At 38.7% G+C, this 24,852-nt stretch overlaps 1 protein-coding gene across 1 annotated transcript in view; it reads left to right on the forward strand.

Moving 5' to 3' along the window:
* LOC113543089 (myelin basic protein) overlaps positions 1–24,205 on the forward strand; it is a 55,639-nt gene extending 31,434 nt beyond the window's left edge. Inside the window, 6 exon segments of the mRNA XM_026941103.3 lie at positions 2,890–3,323; positions 12,909–13,016; positions 14,605–14,631; positions 15,982–16,011; positions 18,673–18,753; positions 23,119–24,205. Coding sequence (XP_026796904.1) covers positions 2,890–3,323; positions 12,909–13,016; positions 14,605–14,631; positions 15,982–16,011; positions 18,673–18,753; positions 23,119–23,154 — 716 coding nt within the window. The 3' untranslated portion in view covers positions 23,155–24,205.
* The last annotated feature ends 647 nt before the right edge of the window (positions 24,206–24,852 follow it).

Here is a 24,852-nt window from a genome sequence, read left to right on the forward strand (position 1 = left end):
TTTCTCTCTAACGTCCTTCCTTCATTTCTTCTTTCATTGCTTTATTCATCACTTTCTTTCTTTCTTTCTTTCTCTTTCTTTCTTTCTTTCTTTCTTTCAGTGCCATGAAAGCACAGCATTTCCTCCAGTTGTTACTGCTCTGAGCCAGTTACACTTTCTGACCTCAGATTAATGAAGAGTGATGGAGTCTTCATGTCTTCACGCAGACTGCAGTAGTATGGTGCAATCATAGCCCCGTGCTTTCATAATAATGATAATAATAATTATGATAATAATAACCCTTGGGCGCTTTATGCGCTGAGTCTAGATTGGATTGTGTCTCAGCTGTAGGTCACTTTGGATAAAACAGTATGAGGAATGATGTAAATGTAATACAGGTTATGAAATAATGTCTACTACCCACGGTATCGAGTGTCACGCACTAGAGATCCAGCGCCTACTCCTTATAAACATCTCAGTGCTGGGTCGAGAAATAGCCTGCGATCAAAAAATATCCAGCTAGGAGCACTGCACAGTCTTACTCTGCTGCTGTCTTACTTCACTATCTTATTCTGTCTCTTATCACATGGATGAGCTGAACTGTAACGGGGTCACTGCCAGGTTGCTCAGCTCTCTCTAACTCTCTCCTGGAACTGACAATACCACTTAAACATGCTTAGCATTGTTTACTCTGTGATCATTGTTTGCAATTGTAATTTTTTTTTTTTTTTTTTGTAATATTGTAATATTTCCAATTATTGGAGTTACTATTTCTGTATTTGTACTATTTATGCAATACTATACTATACTATACTATACTATACTATATTATACAATGCAGGGAGTAAGCAGTACTTGCCAGATCTTCCTGCAGCTCTTTTAATGTTGCTCTAGGTCTCTTGGCAGTCTGCCTGATAAGTTTTCTTCTTGTCTTTTCATCAGTTTTGGAGGGACATCCTCTTCTTGGTAATGTGACTGTGGTGCCCCATGTTCTCCACTTGTTGATGACGGCCTTCACGGCCTTCATGGTACATCTGATGTTTTGGAAACTCTTTGGTACCCCTCTCCTGATCGATACCTTTCAACAGTGAGATCCTGTACAAGCTTTGTAAGCTCTTTGCAGACCATGGCTTCAGAAGTCAGATGAAACCAAGAAGATGTCAAGAAAATCCTACAGAAACAGCTGATCTTGATTTAGACTTAATACTGATGACAGGTGTATGGTATATACTTTTGAACATGAGTGTGAATGTGATTGGTTAATTCTGGGCATGGTCACATGCCCTGTCGTAAAAGGGTATAACCTGCAATTTTAACAAACCATGAGCTGATACAAAATCATCTTCTTTAAAACTGGAAGCTACAGAGTAATTAACCTGTGAGCAATAATAGGAATGGAAATTATCTTGGTCCAATGCCCGAGTGACACATTCAATTTTTTTCTTGTCTTATTTGCTTTGCGAAAGTAAGCTATGTCTGCTGAATTCATTTATTACATCTGAGAAAGCCGAAGCTGTCCTGTTTCTTTTTGAGCAGCTTTGGTTGCCTTCTTTACATGCTACACGTTTATTTTCATATTACAGTCTAAAATAGTACATAGTTCCTGACAAAATCACTAATTCTCTCGGCTAGATCATAATCAGTTACCAGCCGGGAAAGGTAGGGCAAACATGTCCTTCCTCTGAGACATGTGAAGCCAAGCTCTGTGTATTCTCAAACGGTTGCTCATGCTGCATCACAGGGCACTGTAACACATTCGCAGAAAAGCGCTATCCGCCCTCTTCCACATACCTGAGCTCACAAATGCCCATGATTGGCTAGTGTTGCTGTGATTGACAGGGGATAGAGAGTATGCCATTATTTGTCAAATAAATATCAAGCTTACCGAATGCAAACCAACAGGAATGCTTTCTCTTTTTTGATCATATGAGGTGCAATTTACTGTTATGACATTTTTCAACCTGCCCCTTCATTATCAAGCCTTTATTGCCATAGCAACAGATTTTACCTGGTTACCCACACATTCCATCAGACAAAGGAAAAGGTTAATTCGAGCACTTCTTCCATGTTAAAGGGCATTGTTGCTCCGTAATGATGTTACCATCGCTTTACCGTCACGATCATTTTAGTCGTCTGGCACCCCAGGTTACTTCAGCTCCAATTTGGTTCTTGTTTTTGATTATTCATTGGAAAACAATCTTAGATTCCCATGGATGATTTTGCATTACCAAAGAGTCAGACTCATGACCACTCAGTGATAGGGTGAAGCCTTAGACAGGATGGTGATGTTGCACATTTAAAGGGGCAGCGCCGTATTACAGTCATGCCAGCACCACACACGCTACCATATCAGTGTCACTACTTCTTAACTCATTTCTGGCCGGCCCTGGTCTTATGGTGGTCCTTGTACATTCATGTGCATAACACTCAGTAATTGTTCATCTACAAATTGACCTCTGTGGTAGGTGGAGCTTTTAGTCTGGCAATTTCTTATGTATAAAATAATAATGATCCTTATGTCCTGCTTACTGCACTACATATCCAATAAATCTTTCAGATTGAGAAAAAATAAGCATAATTTGACAATAAATACAGTTTATTAATGAGTGTATTATAGGTATCTGTCCTGATTTTACGAGTTTACATTTTGCGCATCAGATTTATAACTTCAGAGATCCAATAAATTGAAATTTGTAAGATGTGTTAAATTGAAATGAGTTTCTCAGCTCTGCACTCACACTGTAACACATTTTGTCTTTACATGTTGCTGAGTAAATGTGAGATTCTGTACAGAACAAAGGAAGTCATTGTGCGAGTCCGTGCTGTGTGAGATGGCTCCGGTCCGCACCGAGTGTGTATACGTGTGTGTGTTTGTGTGGGCTGTAACAAGTTTTTGTCATCTCTGTGCAGGCATGAACGACTCGGACGTCAACCAGAACAAAAACCGTTCAAACAAAAGCGAGACGACGTCAGGCCCCGCCCCCACCGCCCCTCCCAGCACCGGACAGACCAATCAGGCTGCCGGATATTGGCCACGCCCACACTTGGTCCGCCTTTTTTCCCGTGATGCCCCGGGCCGAGAGGACAACACCTTCAAAGAGCGGCCGTCAGAGTCGGACGAACTTCACACCATCGAGGAGGCCGGAGGAGCCACGTCTGAAAACGCAGAGTGAAAGCAAAAAACTCGACTCGTTCACTCGCTTCTTTTGCTCTTCGCACCCAACATGGCATCTTCAGGCTCAGCGGGACAGTCCGGCTTCAGACTCGGGCGTGGGAAGAAAAACCCTGGAGTGATGGATCAGATTGGAAAAATCTTTGGAGGAGATAAGAAGCGGAAGAGCAAGGTGAGGAGACGTGGGCGTTGTTTTGAAAAATAAATTAAAAAAACTTCATTTAACACTCCACATAGCAACTCTTTTTTTTTGGTTGGTTGGTTTTCCCTACAATGATGGAATGCTGATCTAATGTGTCCTGCTGAACCGATCATTTTCATAATTTTATCTCTGCTGTTGCTAAATTAGAATTTTTGTTGTTTGTATGTAAGGTTGTTGTTGTACATGTGCACAATGGGTGTGGTTTAGGGATCTAAAGCTAGAGCCACTGTAGCTATATAATGTCTTGGTGTCTTTTAAATTTTTTTCCTTTTTTGAATACTTAAGGTAAAGGATGGCCTTTGATTTTTTATTTTCTTTAAACACCTTTTTTATTCAGTCAGTTCTTTTTTGGCTCTCCAGTGACGTAACGCTGATCACATCGCCAATGTAGAACATTTCCCATTCTCAACTTTTTATCTCTCTGTTTGCACATTTAAATTTTTGTTTTACTGTTGTAAGGTTGGAGTCGTACGTGGTGTACATACTGGGTGTGGTTTAGAGATCTATAGCTGGAGTCACTGTTGTGCAGAACAGAACAGACCTTTTTTTTTTTTAACCTTTGAGAATAACGTGTCATAGATTTCAGGAAAAAAAATCTTCTGGATTTTTTAATATCATAATTTTCTCTTTAAAAGAACAAATTAATTCATAATTATGATATGGTGGATATTAAAAATACATGTGCTAATTTTTAAAACTTTTCTGAACTTTGCTTATTCGTCTTTCATTATCTTAATCTTTCTGATTCCCATTTTTAGGAATATATAAATTATAATTATAACTCTGATCCTTATATGAAAGTGAACTTTTGAGTATCGTTTACATTTTGTGGCCTAAAATGGTTGCTTTTTTTTGCCTTCTGGAGTTTGCTTTTTATATTACTACTGTGCTCACTTAAAATGCTCGACCTAGTGCCCCGTCTGAGAGTAGGCTGCGGAGACAGTGCATCTAGTGATAGTGCATAAGTGCATTATTTTAGAGTCGCTTGTGTCCTTCGTGGCTGCTACATTTGAGGAGCATGTTTACAAGTGTGAGCTGTTAGCTATCTGTCTCTTAGTGAACATTTTCTTTACTTTTCTGATAAACAGTCGTAGTTGGTTTTTGTACAAATTACCAGAAGTCAGGGCAGCGTAAGCATTTGTTAGCTATACAGCTAGTCAGACATCTCACTCTGTGTTTAAAATGCTTCTCAGTGACAGCAGGTAGTAAATACACAAAACATGAGATTGAATTTAATGTCTAAATCCGGGTTTACGCGATACGATTTTCACGTAATTCACTGGTAGTTAGTTAAGATCTTCGGTCTTAGAACGCATAACATGACATGCTCACCAGCACGCGATTTAGTGGCACTGCAACGAAAGAAATTTCGGAAATTTACTTTAAGTAAAATCTCAGCGTGCGAGCACTACAAAGCTAAAAACCCACCAATATGAGGACCGCATAGGTTTACGCAAATCTCAAGGAACAGCTATCAATACAGAAGTAGCGAAATGTAAACAAAACATGTTTACACAAACAGTCTAAAACCAGCTTTTTATGATGCAAACATCCTACAGTGTTGAGTGATATTCTCCTTACAAATGCTAATCCTTACAAAACCTAGCCTACTCTCAACAGCAGTCCAGCAGCAAGACCTTTTATATCCCATCATTTTAAAAAGGAATACAAATAATATTTTTCTTCACTGAGATCAACCCTAATATATAAATGATATATCCTGGAATATAAATGCTAATTGAGTTACATTTCTGAACATTTCCTTATGCTAGTAGATGTCTTTTGTGATCGATTTGCAAAATCCAAGAAGCTGTAGTTACATATAAAGCAGGTGAAAGTGTTAATTAGTGGTAAACAAATTTGCGTTTTAGTGTTGTAATGTTTCCACATTGATGTTTGTGCTGTGCAGCGATGTAACATTATGATTCCTAGTATGATGACCATCTGAGCCTCAGTGGTGTATTTTAATGAATAAGGTACGACTGTTTCAGATTTCTTCTTCACGTAAGTGTGTTGTCTTTAAATATGCAACTTCTTGTGAGTATTGTGTATCTGAGCCACTGCCACAAGCTGTTTTATTTCATCAGTTATCAAGAAGATATTTATTAAACCTGAGACTTAAATTTCTAATAACAAATAATATGAGCTTGAAATTATAGATAGCCAAAATAGTCAGCAGTCAGTAGACGCCAGTACTTTTAATTAAGGCTTTATTCATAATAATGGTTTGTTAAGTTGCATTAAAACTAGTACTCAAGTAGTGTTTAACTATAAAATGGTGGAGTTAATACGATAATATGACAACTGATGCGATACAAACGGATATTGGTAGGAACAAATTCCACAAGCTCTGTATTAATGAGTATAATTTAGTATAAAATAAACACCAGCTATGGTATACATATACAACCTTTATCCCAGATCTATAATTTTAGAGATCTGCAATCTATTCATGATTATGGATTTCTAAATACAAATCTTTATGCAGTTACACAAATTATATCACAATACTACAGTGCCAAATGTCAATAATGCAATATTACATTGCGCAGAATGAAAAAGTGTATATTTTTATGCCTACTTTTACCATAGAGCAAGCAAAAGACTTATACTTTTACAATTATCCAAAAATACATATATATTTTGGAATAATTATGATAAACATAGCAGCTCATTAGTAATAGGCATGTGCCAATTGTTGTTATTGATTTTACAATACATTGCAGTTTATACATGCACAATATTTATTATCATGGATACCATCCGTATTCCATTTTGGTGTAGGCTGCCTGTGTAGGCAGGATTTTTTACACTCCCTACACATCAGGTCTGTCCCTTCAAAAGAGCAGCAGAAGAGCTGTTATCTAGTAAGGGTCCTTATTTGAAGGAGCATGTGTCGTGTACTTCTGACTAGGCAAATATCAACAAAAGTCTAATTGAGAAAAAATGGATACGATAATCCTTTGATAATCTGATAAAATAATTTGATGATCCTGATCAAATGATTAGTAATTATAACAATGGGAAATGATACATAAAGATTTGTATGTCATTCAATTCTTAAAAATGAAATTTTACCAACATTGAAACATGAAAAATTCATATTTTCAAAAAAAAAAAAAAATCAGCATGTATATTCAGGGTTTTTTTTTTTTTAGTGTTCATAAATTCAGATTCAGTAATTCAGTTTTCAAGGCACATGCCTAAGTAGCCCTAGTGAGATCATTTATATTGATGAAATCGATCATAGACAAAATATTTATTCAGTATTACTTTTGCTTTTCTCTGTTTCTTTCGTACTCAATTCTGTTGCCGATGTTAAATGTATTTTTGTTGCACATTTACATTTCTTAATTACCTTCATTCAGAGAAAGTTTCTTTGGCTGGGTTTTTGTTGCCAAACGGCTGTTCATACCTTTTACAACTGACAGATGACAGAGTGTTATTGGTGTGTGTGTGTGTGTGTGTGTGTGCGGGGGTGTGTTTTAGCAAACTGGGTTCATGTCTTCAAAACACCGAACGTTTTAGCTTATTATATTCATTTGAGTGGCACATTGTACCCTTTTTTGTGTTGTTGTTGCCAAACTGTCACTGTAATGCTGAGAAAATCAGGATGTTTTACCGAAACCAAAATCCATTGGCACTCAGGAAATGCAGTGTTTGAATGAAATGCCAAGATATAAATGCATTTTGATTAAACACAACAATTAGCGTACTTTGCTAAGGTACTATTTTAAGATGTCTCCTTTTTGTGCTGTAAAACACAAGCAGTTCTTTGCAGTACAAAGGCCTTAATTACTTAAGTATGGTTCATATATTATGGGATATTTTGTACAAGTGTCATGGAATAGTAATTTAATGTCCAACTCTCTGCCTTTGTAATTCATTTCAACGCCTAAAAACCAACTTTTAAAAATTATTTTTTCTTTTTTTTCTTTTTTTTTTTTTTTTTTTTGATTTGGTCATCTAATGTCTTTCACATTGGCTTTGTCCAAAACCACATATTATTTCCTACCTACCAAACTACTATTTTCTAATCGTGTCTAAAAGCACAGCGCAGAATATCCAGTGCATTATGAAATCCCATAATGCACTGCGACAGGTTACTAATTGAATCTACACCATATAGACAACTATATAGTGCATTTCCTTGGTAGTCGGTCATTTTACAATCATGTGAAATGCAACGATGCACTGCAATGAGCAAGCGCCCTAGCATGATAGAAAATACCCAAAATGCACTGCGGTGTTTGAAGATGCCCTGCGGCCTTTATTGTCTACATAGTGCACTACTTTGAGGGTGTGTAAAGATAACACATTATGCATTTTGGCATTCAAAGACCATATGTAGTAAATAAGGAATGTGGTTTGGGACACATCCAGAGTGGACTGACAATGATGCGATGTTTGAGATTATAATGCTTTATTAATGTGTGTTCCAGCTTACATTAACACACTTCACGTGGATTAGTGTGTTAATGGCAGAGAGAGCTGAGCTGATTGCCCTCTTTTTGTACATTTTTGAAATATTAATCTTATTCTTATAATGATTTATGTCTCTAATCTCCATTCTGTTCTACGCTTTATGGTTATTTTTGCTTGATTAAACCAATATAACAAAACAAGTTGTGGTTTGTGTGTGTGTATTTTATTCTGTTTTCTCTAACACTATCATTTTTATAAGTTTTCCCTCGAATGTCATCAACAAGAATACAGGAAACAGGTACAACGATGTACAGGTAAACTAGTGTACATAATGCAGGTAGGGCTGTGAATTTGAATATAACTGTATAAGCCCAGTGTCATGGTTTCTGGTTGTTCCCTCACTGAGGTAATCTTAGAGAGCAAGCCATGTTAGTTATAGCTAGCGGAGAACATGCGTAACTTCACACAGACTCAGAGTCAAACATGGGATCCTGGAGCCGTGAGGCGACAACGCTACTGATTGTGCAACTACATATGGCTAGTTGCGCAACTACATATGGCTAGTTATCACAGGCAAATATTTTTCTAACGTTAGATGGCTGATTTTGTTTGGGGATTTTCTATAATGTTAACTACCTATCTTTATGTGGAGATTTTCTTCAATTCTGTTCATTCCACCTTTCAGGTAGTTTCTAATATGCTAGCTGGCTAGCTTTGTTTGGGGACATTTTCCACTCTTAGCTAGCTAGCTTTTTTTGGGGACATTTTACACTGTTAGCTGGCTAGTTTTGTTTAGGGTTTTTTTTCCACTCTTATCTGGCTAACTTTGTTTAGGGACATTTTTCATCTTACCTAGCTACCTTTTTTGGGACATTTTCCACTCTTAGCTAGCTAGCTTTGTTGGTAGTGTTCCTAGTTTTTTTTTTTTTTTTTATGAAAATATATATATGTTTACAGCTAAGTAGGAGGTTGGTGATCAGTATAAGTGTGTTTCAAAGCAAATCTGCAGCCATATTCACAAAAAAAATCTTAAGACTAAAAGTGGTAGATTTAGGAGAAATTTAAAAATAGATGTCTTTATCCTCATCTTTTTTTTTCAGTCAAAATAAATTCACAAGGCATAAAAGCAGCTCCCAAACCTGTGAAACCTATCCTTTTATTTGACCCTTACCGAATCACAGGCTAAATGGCAGCTGTTGGCGTTTTATGATGCAATCAAGATTATCTGAAGTATTTAACAAAAAAAAAAAAGGTAATGCAGTACCACTGGAGATTAAGGTTTTGCCAACTCCTCCTTTGACTACTCAGCCATGTGCAAATACAGTTATGCAGTGCTAAGGAACTGTGAAAATACTCTGCTAGTCATGGTATTTATCAATTCCCTCTCCAAACTGTACGTCGTCCAATGGTTCTATCTGGTTTCTTTTAAAGGTTCACAAATGATAAAGTTGTGGTTTCTTTAGGTAGAGTTTGCTCCATAAATTGATCATTTATATTTAAATAGAGTAAAATGCACTTACTAATATACAATGTGACACATAACAATATACATTAACAATTAGTCATACATGTTATTTATGTGATTAGTTCTATTTTTGTTTTCCTGTATGAAATCTGGTGGCATGGTGGTGCAGCAGGTAGCGTTGCCACCTCACAGTTCCGGGGTTCAGTCCTAAGCTCGGGTTACTGTCTGTCTGGTGTTCCGTTCTCCTTGTGTCGGTGTGGGTTGCTTCCAGTTTCTTTGCACCTCCCAAAACATGGCGGTAGGTGGACTGTTAACACTAAATTGCCCCATGGTGCTCTGTAATGCACTGGTGTCCCTCCCAGGGTATATTCTTGCATCCCACCCAGTGTTCCCGGGATGGGCTCCAGATCTACCTAGACACTGACCAGGATGAACAACTTACTAAAGGTGAATGAATAAATGAAGAAATCGATTATCTTCATGAGCTTCATTTCCTGTTGCTGACCCTGAACAGGAAGTGCACTTAATAAGATCACTTTTTTTAAATTTTTTTTTATTTGATTTCCCCTCCTGTGCACTGGTGGTTTTGCTGTCAGAATCTTAAAGCCTCATAAAGGCAGTCTGTGTCTTCATGACAGCTATGTCTCAAAATCCCAATCTATTCATTACACTATTTTGGAAGTCAGCCATCTTACTGTCATGTGGAATGCAATAAGTTAGTGTCCCAATGATGCACACTGCATACCTATAATCCACCCTATGTAGTGAATAGGGTGTGAGGTTTTAGACATGTCCACAGTCATGGTGTTTATGTAGCCTATATAGTGAATAGTTAATAATTTATTTTACAACACACTCTTCACGGAAATAACATTACATTCAGATTCTACCTATAAAAATGGATGAAAGGACATCACAGAGCTAAACACACTAATAGCAGCTCTAGCGTCCCTGTTTTGACCCTGACCTCTCATTACTGTCTATGTGAAGTTTCTCATGTTCTCCTTGTCTTCATGTATACATGTATGTATGTTCAGTGGAGAGAATGATGGTGGCTTGCGAGTTGTTGACAGTCTCTCGATACTGTTTTAGAAAATCACAGCTCAGCATACGTGTTTTAACACATTGACCAATCAGGAGGTGGCTTTAGGTTTAGCAAGTATGTTTGCTTATGGTGTTGCATGGAAATGAGAGAAAATAAGATAAGCTCACGGCATGTTACCAGGAGAACCTCTTCTAAAAACTATGAAAAAAATCCAAGGAAATTTTTTTCACGAGCTATAATGCATAATTAAGGCTAAAACTCAGCCCCAAACCATACACTCCTGTACAGCATTTGGCATATTATTTTGGTACACACTTTAGTAGGGTAGTATGTTTGAGAACGTGAGCAGCGCTATTTGTTTCTATTTGAACATCCTACCAGAGGGTCAGAATTCAGGAGTGGCACCCATCTCCTAATAGCACTCGGATAGGTAGGCTAGCTTAGTGTGTGTGCTGTGCTCTGTGATGGATTGGTGTCACGTCCAGGGTGTATTCCTGTTTTGCGCTGTGTCTTCCCAGGATAACTAAAACTAAAAGAGCAAACTTCAGATACCAAACATTTTTTGGCTGACTGACTACATTTGGGATAAAGGGGACACAGTGTTCGTTTTTGGCCAGGTTATTCCTCTAATGTGAGTATTTGTTGGGCAATGTTGAGGCCTGTTGAGTGCTGGTGTCCTCATCAGAGTGTGTGTGTGTGTATACACTAAGGCCCAGGATCAGCAGGAGTCATCGATCTCTTTTACTCTAGAGCTGAGCTAAGGATTAAATCAAATTCCCTGAAGATTGAAATTCTATCTCAAGGTCCAAAAGGCTTGACCGTGCTACCAAGACCAGTTTCAGTTATCAAACCCTAATTCACTTTTGTCAAATTAGATTTCTTGAAAGAGATTCCATCACTCTTCACTATCTCCTCTACAGTGTCCTCTGATTGGCTGGGAACAGGAAGGACAATAACAAACAACACAGAGGAGGATAGTAAAACAGTTAACATTAGAGGTTAGTCGCTAAGTGACCATAACAATTAGCTAGCTATATTTAAAACTTTTTTTTTTGTTAGCTGAGTAAACTGTTTATTTATTTTTAGCTAAAAGCAGTCCTTATATAATGCTTACTTTGTTTTATAGTAAGCTGACAATGAAGCTAGCTAGCTTTAGCAAACTATTCCCTAATAAATTATTTTAATAATAAAATATTGTTTAAATTAATTTCAGCTGTAACATTTTTCTTTGCTTTATATTCCGAGCTGTAGACTATGAGCAGAGAGGATTTTGAAGTTTGAGCCTTGCTGTCTGAGTCTGAGATGCCCTCGTTGTTTCATCAGCGCTCCCAAAATACACCACTGATTGGCCTGTAATGTGTGTTATTGTGCGAGAGGAAGATGGGTGAGAGTTCCGTACAGAGGCGATTAGAGTGATTCAGTGTGAGACCTCCAATGCTTCAAAGTACTCTCCAATGCTAACGAGCACCTAAACAGCAAAATAACAGTGTGAGAGAAAAGGACACGGCCATCTGACGATTCAAGGCAGCATCACACGTCCCCTGTAATTATTACATTACATACACTTGCCGTTCACACACACACAAAACTGCGATTGGACATGTTCCATTTTCAAGCGTACACCTTTAATTTTGTTATAGGCTTTTTTATGGTCGTCACACACTCTTCCTGTTTCATTTCATGACTCTTTCCATTCACCACACACTTCCTGACTCGTTTCAGGGCCCTTTATGTTCACCAAACACATTTCCTGACTCATTTTGGGGCTCCTTCTGGTCACCACACTCTTCCTGTCTCATTTCAGGGCTCTTTATGGTCACCACAATCACTTCCTTACTGCTTGTAGGGCTCTTTATGGTCACCTCACAAATGTCCTGTCTTGTTTTGGGTTTCCATTCAGCACACTCACTTCTTCTAACAATTCAGGGCTCTTTCCATTCACTACACACACTTCCTGTCTCATTTTAGGACTCTTTCTTGTCACCACACACACTTCCCGTTTTGTTGTAGTACTATGTCTTGTCACCGCACACTATTCCTCTCTCATTTCAGGGCTCTTTTTGGTCACCACACACACTTCCTGTCTCATTTTAGGGCTTTTCTGCCTGCCACACGGTTCCTGTCTTGGTGCGGGGCCCTTGTGAGTCACCACTTACACTTCCTCTCTCATCTTAGGGCTGTTTCTGGTCACCACGCATTTCCTGTCTCATTTCAGGGCCCTTTCTAGTCACAACGCACACTTTCTGTTTTGTTTTAGGACTATTTGTTGTCACCCCACACTTCCTGTCCTATTTCAGGGCACTTTCTGGCAACACACATCTTGTCTTCTCATCTCATTTTAGGGCCCTTTTCATTTACCACACACACTTCCTATCTTGGTTTAGGGCCCTTTCTGGTTAATACATTTACTGCCTGTCTCATTTTAGGGCTCTTTCTGGTCAACACACACTCCCTGTCTTGCTATAGGACTCTTTCTGGCCACTACACACTTCCTGTCCTATTTTAGGGCTCTTTCTGGTCATGCACACTTTGTGTCTCGCTTCATGGCTTTTTCTGGTCACCCTCTGTCTCATTTTAAGATTCCTTCTGCTCACTACACCATCTTCCTGTCTTGTTTCAGGGCTCTTTCCGTGGCGCTCTCTCTGTTTCCCCTCAGAGGTCAAGTCACTCGTCTCCTCGCCGCCGCACTGGTGGCGACAATGCTGTTGTTCACTTCTTCAGATCTATCGTAAGTGTCTCTCTCTGTCTAACTAAACAAAAAACTAGACAAGTTCAATCATTGCATGCACCTCTGTCTCTCATTCTGACCACACTTCCATTATAGTAATATTAATTTAAAAAAATAATTAACATATTGTCAAGCTGTCACTCTCTTTCCATCTGTCTTCTGTATCTTTCTGTTTATATATGTCTGCTTTTGTTTTTTTCTTCATCTCTGTCAAATATATGTCTTTCTCTGTCTCTATATATACATGTATGCAGTGCATTCAGAAAGTATACAGACCCCTTCGACCTCGCAATAAAACTGATTACTTTTATTTCCTTTTCAGTTTGCAAAAATACTGCATAATGCAGGAGTATAAACATGTTTTGATAATGTATTAAAAATGTAAAAACTGGAATATCTCAGATAAATACAGTAAGTATTCAGAATTTTTGCCCTGACACTCAGATGTGTCCTATTTCCATTCTTTATACTTGACATGTTTCTAAATCTTCATTAAAGTTCACCTGTGGGAGACACACCTCTGTCTCTATAAAGCCCCAAAGGTGACGTTGCACGTCAAAACAAAAGACAAACCATGAGCTCAAAAAAAACTTGTCACATTGAGACGTTGAGTCACAGATATGCGGAAGGGGAACCAGAAATGATCTGTAGAGGTCCCAAAGAATTCAGTGGCTTCATAAATCAAAAGTTTGCCACCACTGACACTGAGGAAATCTGAGCAAAGTGGGGAGAAGGGTTTTAGTCAGGAAGGCAGCCCAGAAACTGAACGTCATTCTGACAGAAAAACTGAGAAAAAGACAAACATCTCTGCAGAACTCCACCAATCAGGCGCTTAAGGCAGAAAGGCCAGACAGAAGCCAATTCTCAGGAAAAGACAAATAACAGTTCACAAAAGTCATCTCAGGCCTTAAGAAACATACGTCTGTGGTGTGTTGAAACCAATTATCACCTGGCCAATCCCATCCCTATGGTGTAGTACATTGGTGGGGCATCATGCTGTGGCTGACGTTTGTCAGCAGATTGATCTCGAAGGTTTGTCACAATCAAGGAAAAATGAACAGCTCAAAGCACAGAGACATACTTCAGCACTCAGGACCTCAAGGGTCCTGCATCAGCAGCTTGGCAGTGCTCAGAATTTGAACTCACCACCTTCTGATCCATAGCACCAAGCTGCTGAGTCTCCCCCACCTTGTACAATGTTGGACAATGTAGGAGTGGCTTTGGGACAAGACTGTGAGTGTCCTTGAGTGGCCCAGCCAATACCTAGACTCCTGAATCCATCCAACCTGACACAGCTTAAGAGGTTCTCCAGAAGAACAACCAAAGATCACTAAAAGAATGCCAAGCTTCTAGCATCATACCCAAGAAGAATTATGCTGTCAAGGCTATCTATGTTTAATACATGTACAGTGTAATGTAACAAAATGCAGAAAATGTAAAGGCACCTGAAATCTTCCTGAATGTTCCATATTTGTGGTTTTTTTTCTCTCATTTTGTCAATATCTGTGTCTGTCTCATGTACATGTCTGTCTCTTTCCTACTAACTGAATATTTTATTTGTATTTTTTAAAATTATTTTAATCCTCAGGTGTCTCCTGCTCCTAAAAAATCTAGGGTAAGTGCACTTTTAGCTTTCTCACTGCCCCTTCCTCAGATCCAGGTCCCACACTGTAGCTTTTTAACTTTAGTTTCATCTCTAATGTCTTTAAGTCACTGTTTACATCCAACTAGTATAACGAATACTGTTATGTATACTAGGTTGTGTATTAAAATATACTACTATTAATTAATTTGTTTTTTTAATAAAATATATGCTTAATTCCATGTTGAGGAATTCACATTTCTTATGGCCTTAATGGTGTCCTTTCAGTATGTGTGTTTGTGCATGTGTGTATGTGTTTTGTTCATGTGACTGTACTGTTCTAGACAGTCGGCTTATATACGTTATACCTGGGAGCATGCAGTCAGGATGAGCATCCTGCCAAGTGCTGTTTTTATTCCATCAGTTGTCTAATACAGTTTTTGTCATTAAGTAAATAGTGCATTAACCACCAGTGAACAAGCCAAAGTGACAGCAGCAAGGAAAGGAACTTGTAAACCTCAGGATGGCAGAAGAAGGAGATTGCCAGGGTCCAAATGGCAGCAATAGTAGAATGTAGGCTGTAAGGATCATGGCAGTAGGACTTTTTAGACCCCAGGATAGAATCAGTAGGAGCTTCTAGACCTCAGGATAGCATCAGTAGGAGCCTGTAGACCTCAGGATGGTGGCAGTAGGAGCTTCTAAACCCCAGGATAGCATCAATAGGAGCTTCTAGACCTCAGGATGACAGCAGTAGGAGCTTGTAGGCCTCAGGTTTCTAGGAGTAGGAAGTTGTAGGCCTGGAGATGGGTGGAACAGGTGCTTGTGGGTCTCGGGATGGCAGGAGTTGGCCATTGCAAGGCTCCAGATGGCAGCAGTAAAAGATTGTAGGGTTTAGGGTGGCAGAAATGCAAGGATGTGAAGCTCAGGATGATAGGAACAGGAGCTTGTAGACCTCACGATGGTAGGAACAGGTGATTGTTGCTCTCAGGATGGCAGCAGGAGCTCGAGGCCCTCAGAATTGCAGAAGTTGATGCTTGTAGGCCTCAGGATGGAGGCAGTAGGAGCTTTTAGACCACAGGATGGCAGCATTAGGAGCATATAGTCCCCAGAACGGCAGCAGTATGAGCCTGTGGGCCTCAGCAGCGTACAGGTATTAGGATGGCAGAAGTATGAGCTTGTTGGGTTCAGGATGGCAATTGTAGGAGATTATGGTCCTCGTGAGAGGTACTGAGTAGAATGGTGGATTAGTGTGTGATAACTGATTAAATAAAAACAGATGTTGGTAGTGCCCTCAGGAGTGCACTCAATAGTTTCTTTGTACCCGACTGTACCTGTTCTCCTTTGTCTCTTTGTCTGTCTCTCTCCATCTGTCTCTCTGCACAGTGGCATTCTTTCACAGCTAAACTAGGCATGGTAGGTGCTGTTTAGAAACACACACAAACCCTGTTTCCAGAATAGCGCCAAACTCCCTATTCCCTGCAAAACCACAATGCATTATGGATAGCCAGGGTACATCATGTGGATGCTAATATCAGTGCATTGTGGGATTTCATGAGTACATGAATGAATACTCACTATGCTTTGATGCATGACTGCAAAAGGGACTCCCAAAAGAGCAGACCTTGTAGTGAATAGGGTGTGATTTCTGACAAAAGTGGAAAAGGGTTACATTAGCTTAACTAACAATGCTGATCAGGGATCAGCTGAGAGAATTTAAATCCTGTTAAACATACCTCTATGGGCAGTAAAGCTGATCCCAAATCAGCCCTGCTGCTGTTCATTCATGCTGAGCTTGTAATCCATTATTTAAACACCTATGTTGCTAAGTGTTGAATGTTGGGTGTTCCCGTGGAGGCTGTTTTGGCCCGGGTTTATGTGCTACAAAGTAAATTATTCTTCTTCCAAGCTCTTTTAGTCCATTTGTTTTCCTCCTCCTCCTTCTTCTTTTTATTATTATTATTATTGTTGTTGTTGTTGTTGTTGTTATTGTTGTTGTCTACTGCATTCAAAAAAGCCACCTGAGCAGAAAGGTACAGTTACATCACCCCTTGTCCAAGTAGTCTCAGGTTATGGTTAGGTTTAATCAATCATATAACAGGTAATGACTGTCAATCATTTGATATATTAGTCAAAAGAAATATATGGGGCAAGGTTAGGGTAAGGGTTAGCCAAAGAGGCACTGATTGTAAATCAGAAATTGCATTGGCCAGTCAAAAAAATGTGAAGTATCCATTGTGTCCATTGTCTTATGCATCATCCACTGGAGGTGACACTTGCATCTTGAAAAACTTGGGGATGCTTGGTAATTGGTTGGAAGCGTAATCTAAGCTTTAGATTGGCTGATTCAAAAATGATGGACAGCCTGATCTAATCAGTAACTGACCAGTGCAGCATGTGATTGATGAGATATTGTTTGATGCAAAAAAAATGACAGACTAACAGAAACCCCCACCCCCCACCCCCACATTAGCTATTAGACTGAAAAAAGATGAGAGCTGATTGGCTGAGTGCTGAATAAGCACCAAGGAGTGAAAATGAATGCGAAGACAAATTGGTACTGAAAGGTGGAAGCACATCTCTAGTTGGCACTTCAGTTTCAATGAGATCCATCTTAGTCTCAGGTGGAGGCAATTATGTTATACTCTATGTAGAGTCCAGTGATTTAGGGGCCTTAAATAAAAAAGAATAATACTAAAATAATTTGAAAATTAGCAGTAATTATAATTATAATTTGTGAATAAAACGTGGTTAGTAGTGCTTGGGCCCCGGTGATCACTGATCATTGACATATTTCTGTTTTTCTTCAGTGGCTCCCCACTGATTAATTCCAAACTCTCTCCTCTACTCCTTACTCTTTTTTAATTTATTTTCATAAAGCTATATAGCTGTGGTCAGGAGGCGTGGATGGATGGCAAAATGGCACTTTAGTGATATCATTTTCATTTTATTTTCCCACTCAGCGTGTTGGCAGTCTCCGCAGGGAAAACACTGTTGAATTTTTAAATCCTTGAAATGTGTGTGTGTGTGTGTGTGTGTGTGCATCTGTGTGTGTGTGTGTGTGTGTGTGTGTGTGTGGCGAAAATGTATGCGTATTAGATTGGTTTTATGTACTTTTGCTGCTGTGTGGGAATTAAACTTCTTTTTCGTTGAGTCAGTGATGCTGAAATATGATGAGGTGGCGATTCATGTTGAAATCGATACTAAAGTAATCAATCCAAACTGAAGTCATCCACTGACTGAGTTATATATTCCGACACATGTACTCTTATTTATTTATTTATTTATTTATTTATTTATTTAAAGGTTTTTTTTTTAAAAAATACATTTATTTATGGGTGTTTTCCATTTGACAAAAGATTGAAAAACAACATATCAATAAAGTATACATGTCACTTTTAATACTCTACCATGCCATAAACCTACTATGCCATGATCAACAGTTATGATTACACAATTTGAAAATTTCATATTGGCACAATGCTTAGACGGGACATTTCATTCACACAGTAACACATTAAGCTTCTAACACATGGTGTACCTGTCATGGTCTCTTAATGACTAACACTTTATAGACTAACGTCGATCAAAATACACTGTACTGGAGCGATGGGGTGTGGATTTAGAAATTATATTCAGTTTGTGTTCTATAGTTGATGGCTTTCCCATGTGGTCACAGATGAATAGTTCCTGGAGAGTATGGTTGGGCAATATGATGTTCGCAATATCTTCAAGTATTGCTATATGATATTGTTGCCATATTGCCAACCCTAACTTCAGAACTCATTTGTCTGTGCTCAGCACCTGCTGTATACCAGCCAATCAGGGCTTTGACAAAGATAAAAGAAAAAGACTTTATATGTGGGAGGTTGCAGGGCTGTCTACGGCAATCCCAAATAAATCCGTGATAAGCTGTAGCTGTCAAAAGCTCTCACCATCAATCATTGACAACAAATATGCTGACTACAGAAAAAAAATAAAATGTGGAGGAAAAAGGACTGCTGTATGCATTTGAAGATAAAATGTAATGCAATGTTATTAATACAAATGACTCATTTTTTCCTTTTCCTTGTTCAGGGGGATCAGAAGGGCTCAGTGAAGGCGCAAAAAGGGCGTGCAGGAGAGGGACAGGGCACGCTGACTCGCATCTTCAAAATGGTAAGCACACTGTCCTTTAATCTAACATAGTTCTGACTGCTAGAAAGATAGATAGAGATTCTACTTTTCACTCAAGTTGTTGTCAATAATATAATTTGTAATGAAAACTGTATTAAATTAGAAAAGAATGCAAAATAGAAGCATTTTCACTAGTGCTGTCAGATATTTGGACCCCAGTGTATATACATAGACAGACAGACATACAGACAGACAGGCAAATATACCTAGACAGACACGCAGACAAACCGACAGACTGACAGAAGGATGACAGGTAGACCAACAGAAATCAGAAAGATAGAAAGATAGATAAACATAGATCGACAAACAGATATGCACAAGCATACAGAGATAGAGACAGAGAGACTGCACAGACATAGACAGACAGGCAGACAAATGTAGACACACAGCAAACTTAGACAAACAAGAAACACTGACATACACAGACAGATAGACATACACAGACAGACAAACAGACTAAGAAACAGATAAATATGCAAAGACAGACAGACCGGCAAACACAGACAGACAGACAGGCAGACAGGCAAACAGACTGAGAAACAGATAAATATACAAAGACAGACAGACAGGCAAACATAGACAGATGAACATATACTGATGATCAGACAGACAAATGTACATAGGCAGACGAATGTTAACAGACAGATAAACAGAATGAGAGAAGCAGACAAACACACAGAGACAGATACACCCAGACAAAAAGACAGACAGGCAAATATAGACAGAAAGCATACAGACAGAAAAACAAACATACAGAGACAGACACATATACACAGACAAACATAGACAGAGTGACAGACACACACACATACACAGACAAACATAGACAGAGTGACAGACAGACAAACAGAGTGACAAACATACATAGACAGAAAGACAAGCACACATGGGCAGACAGACAGACCACAAACATACACAGACAGACACATACACAGACAAACGTTCACAGACAAACATAGAGTGACAGACAGACACATATACACAGACACACGTTCACAGACAAACAGAGAGCCAAACAGAACAAACATATATAAAGTAGTTAATTAGCTACTGTGACACAGGCTAATGGAATTAAATATTTACATTTGCACTGGCTAACTTGGTTATCATAGCTGTTTTTTTATTTTTATAGAAAGTCCACAAAGCTTTTGTAGCTAGCATTTGCTTTGGCATTTCTGAATTAGCCAAATTTATCAACCAAAGCATTCGCAACACTATATAATAAATGAAAACAGTAGAACATTTGAGCAGGCGGGACTGGAGGAGAAACAGCTCAGTCCGCCCCTCCTTCCCAAAACCTACGCCTGTGGAAGAAGGAAGCTTCGTACTTGGTTCCCCCTCTGTGTGATTTAATGGCGTTACTCGCACTTATCTGTCTTCTGAAACAAGTGCACACTCAACAGCACACCGATCTGCTGTTGAGTGTGAGACTCCTCAAGTCCCTCCGTCGCTAATCTCTCCCCACATTCCTCAGTGTTTCTAAACTGTTAACGATGCACACCTCTTTTAAGTGTGGATTAACATCAAAGTTTTGTATCATTTCCCAAAAGACCTCGCTCATTTGAATAACGCACTGTTGTTGTTTTTTTGTCGCAATCATCCTCCAGACGGTTTTACCTCCTACACAAGCACTGCAGGTAGTTTCGCATGCTTCGCCATGAACAAACGCAGAAATCATCAGTTCTTTCTACAGAGAAATTATGACAATTGTGATTTCCATTTCCTTTGGGATGATTGTGGTACATTTTAGCACTAATATGCTCATGTTATCTGCATTTCCTGAAGGAAATAATGTGCTGGCTGAGCTATCATTTAAAAAAAAAAGCTAAAGTTTGACAATCGGAAGTTTTATTTTTCATAAAAAAACACAAAATGAGGGAAGGAAGAAAGTGAGAGAAGAAACATTGTCAGAAATAAAGGTAGCGAACTGTAATTTTCCGGACCTTAAACACCACTATCTGTAGTTTTCAGTATCTTAGAGTTTTCACCAAAATGGCCGCTGAGTGCATAGACTAGCTTTTAAGGAGGTTATAATCTGTAGTGAGCTACTGTGTGGGTGTAAGTGTATGCGAGAACCGAGGTATGATTTCCATTAGCGAGCTCTCACACATCTACTGCTGCAGCTTGGAGAGCCAACTATATGAGTGTGCATGTGTATAGGACCTGCATGTGATGGGTTTATTAGTAGTCAAGTGCAGTTCACTCAGTGCAGTGTGCTCTGATGCAGCTCACGTTTTAGTACCTCAGATAAAATTTAGATAGACAGCAGAGGGACAGATACATACAGTAACATTTCAGCAAGATGTCCAGCCAAACAATCTCAAAACTCACACAAAAGACCTGAAACTAGCCCAAAAAATAACCATTATCCAATCCCCCTGTCCTTCTCCCAATCCTTGCAATATACTGTACCTTGCAGTAGAAATGGTTCTGTACATCATAGACACACTGTCTTCATTTCCACTTTGCCTTCCAATGTATTTGCTATAAAACAAGATGTTGGCAGCCACTGAGTGTTTTAAACTAGCTCAGTTTGGTGTAAAATCTATTAATTGCCCTGTCCATTGCTCTTCCTTCACTGAAAATGTTCATAGAACGAGCCTGGGGCAGCGTGATTCCTGCCCCAATGGGTTTCCTGCAGCAAATGGCGTTTGTTGCAGTTCCTATTTTTAACCACTAGGTGGGACTAAGTGGGGGACTAACTCTAGGGAAGCTAAGTGGGGCGGCGAGTGCGAAATATCTAGAAAGGAGAAATTGCGAAATATCTAGAGAGGCGAGCAAATCAATAGAACAAATACGATTAAAAATCGTTGGTCACTCAAAAGCAGATTGATGTAAAACATAAACAGAAAGAAAGACAGCAAGGGGACAAATTTATAGAAGAATAGACAGGTTAAATTATATATGGAAGAAGAGACATTTGTTATATGTAATAGAAAAATAGGCAGATGTATACACATGTATACACAGATAGCTAGGTAAAAAAAAAATAGACAGACAGACAGCTGTCATCCTGGAAGAGACCACTCTCATCCGGATAGCAATGTTTCATCACAGGATCAAGGAGATCAGTCAGAAGAACTTTGTGTTGATTTGTAATGACACTTCACTCTAAGGAGACAAATGGAACCAAGCCATGACAGCAAAACAAAGCCACAATTTTTTCCTTTAATTTGTCACCCATCTGTAGGTATCATATAGACAGATGTCATCTAGACAGGTAGAAAAAAACATACATTATTCTAAAGTGAAATGTCACTCTAAAGGTCAAAAGCAGCAGTCTGTGTTGTAAATGGCAAAGCATTAAATCAGTCTGTGATGCTAATTCTATTAGCACTAAAGCTAACCCACAGTGGGAAAGAAAGCTAAAAAGCGGTCTCCTTATTGTCTTCATAGTTTCTCCCAGACAGCAAAGGGATCAAATGCAAATAAAAGGGAGACATTTGCTGAAGTCTCCTGTCTCTCAGCTTTTCCTTCTGAGACGAAAGACAATCTCTGTCAGCAATCTCACATACGTCTCCTCTTGACTTTAATATATTGTCATGTCTATTTGAAGTGAAGTAAACAAGTGTATGTTTCATAGGTTAGTCTAAGTACTTGAGAAATGTACACTAGTGTACTTATAGTGTACACTTGAAGAGAAGTACACTAGATGGCAAATTATTCTATATTCCATCTATTATTTTAGATTTCGCTGAGTTCCTAACCCTACAATGCTACAGCTGTCTCGGGATGGCAGTCCGAGAGAGAAAAACTGGCTGTGTTCTCTGGGTGGGAGGGGCATACTCTCTCCCCTGTCAATCAGAGCAAAACTAGCCAATCATGGGTGTCTGTGAGCTCATGTATGCAGAAGAGGGAAAATAGTGTTGTATATTTCCCCTGAGGACGCACCTTAACAGCTCTGTGATTGTTTACCTCAAAAACAAAGAAAGCTGGGGGCAACGGTGGCTTAGTGGTTAACACAGTTACCTCACAACCTTTGCACCTCTGGAGTTGGGCGTTTGATTCCTGCTTCTGTTTTGTGTGTGTGTGGTGCTTGCATGTTCTCCCTGTGCTGTGGGGGTTTCCTCCCTCAATCCAAAGATGTGTGTTGTAGGCTGATTTTTTTATTACCAAATTGTCTGTAGTGTGTGAACAAGTGTGTAATTGTGCCCTGCGATGGGTTGGCACTCTGTCCAGGATGTGCCCTGAGCCCCCTGGGATAGGTTTGAGGTTACCCTGTGACCCTGTGTAGGATAAGCAGTACAGAGAATGGATGAATGGACAAAGAAAGCTCATCCCTTCTCTTCTGACCTTTACACTCTTTCTTAATTGTGTTCTCTCTCTCCTTCTATCTCTTACATACAGGGAGGAACCAGAGCAGCATCTCCGGCCAAACGCTGAGTTCCAGCTCTTTTATTCTTCTCCATTAAACATGATGACCCTGAACGGAGAGAAAGGAAAGAAGAAGGAAGCTTTTTTTCTCCACTTACACTTTTTTCCTGCTGGTGTCTCCTGCACTAACCTGAACAAGATCGTGCTCATCCTCTCTGTCTGTTCATATATTTATTTATGTCAATTTCTCTGTCAATTGAGTTCAGCGTGGTCAGATCCTCCTCTGCCTTCCCCCAACGTGTCTGTCCTTGTCTTTTGAGAACATGAGGCACTGAGAACCTTTTGAGGAAAGCTTTCTGATTATTATTAGAAACTAACAGTAATCACTTTGTATCACTGAGAATAAAATTATGACTGGTTTAATAAGTTTATTATTGTTATATTAGATTGTGACGTTACTAGCTAATTGCAAAAGTTTGATAAAGACTCAACAAGCTAGCTAGCTAGTTTAGCTCATTCACAGTAGCTAGGACTTTCTAGTTGCAGATTAGCTAACTTAGTATGCTAGCTGAGTATAAAAAGTCTTGCTAAGTCACATGACGACAAAAAAACTGCCTCAAAAGGTTGTAGTGTATCATTTATATTACTGAATATTGTCTTGTGCCACTGTCTTTGTCTCAGGAGTCAATGTGACTAGCGTTTAGCATTTAACAGCTTGTTTATCTGTGCACTGGATAAACTCACACGTGTTGCTTCTTCATGGCTTCATGCAGTCTCGTCTCAAACTCACTCTTCCTCACTGTCTCAGAGGATCTGACTGCAAACTGTAGAGCTAAAAAAGTGCAAAGTAACTGAAATGTCGTCTCTTGTTGATTTTCAGTCCCAGGGTTTCTAAACTGTTGTTCATGTTTAGTCACTGCATCTGCTGTCGACTTCTGACTCTCTCTCGCGCCTCTTTGGCCTTCGACTACTTCTTTTTAGAATAAAATCAACCCCCAATAAGACATGGACACAGCTAGCATAAAAAGCCATAGATATTATGCATGTGTTTGTCAGTTAGACTGCTAATGGAGTGACGGGAATCATTAAAAATTCAAATAAAGGAGACATGTATGTGTCACTGGCTGTCTTTTTTCCTCCTTTGTCCATGTAAGTGTGTTAAAAATAGGGGAAAGAAAATGTGTGTGTGTCAGTTCATGACCCTGAATGCACTCCATTCTGTGTATTGTTCTAAACCCTGTTCACACACCTCTCATAAAAAAGAAATTTAAAAAAGTACACAATATTATATTTTATATTTAAACAATACACAGACGTCTGTGTTAATAAGAAATTAGACGTGTTAATTTTAAATGAAAAATGTCAGACATTTCAGCCAGAAGCCTACATATTAGCTTATCTTAACACTAGTATATATACATATAGTATATGGTTTAATAATAATATAGTTTACATATTAGAGTGTAATTTGAAGTTAATTTGGGTTTATTCATTTTATTGAATGAGATTTAGTTATGTTTTATTACTTGTATTTTGTTAATTAGAAATCAGTGTTTTCTTTATCATAAATCACTGGATTAAATTAAAAGAAAGGAAAATGAAAAAACTTAAAAGAAGATTAAGAACATTGTATATAAATAGAACAGGATGTCATAGCAGACAAAAAGTACACAAATATAGAATAAAATAAATAACAAAAATATATAAAAATAAAAGCATTAAAATAAATTGAATAAAAAATTTATTTTAAAAATAAAATGAAACTAT

The sequence above is a fragment of the Pangasianodon hypophthalmus genome, chromosome 21, assembly GCF_027358585.1.
Source record: "Pangasianodon hypophthalmus isolate fPanHyp1 chromosome 21, fPanHyp1.pri, whole genome shotgun sequence".
NCBI classification, from domain to species: Eukaryota; Metazoa; Chordata; class Actinopteri; order Siluriformes; family Pangasiidae; genus Pangasianodon; species Pangasianodon hypophthalmus.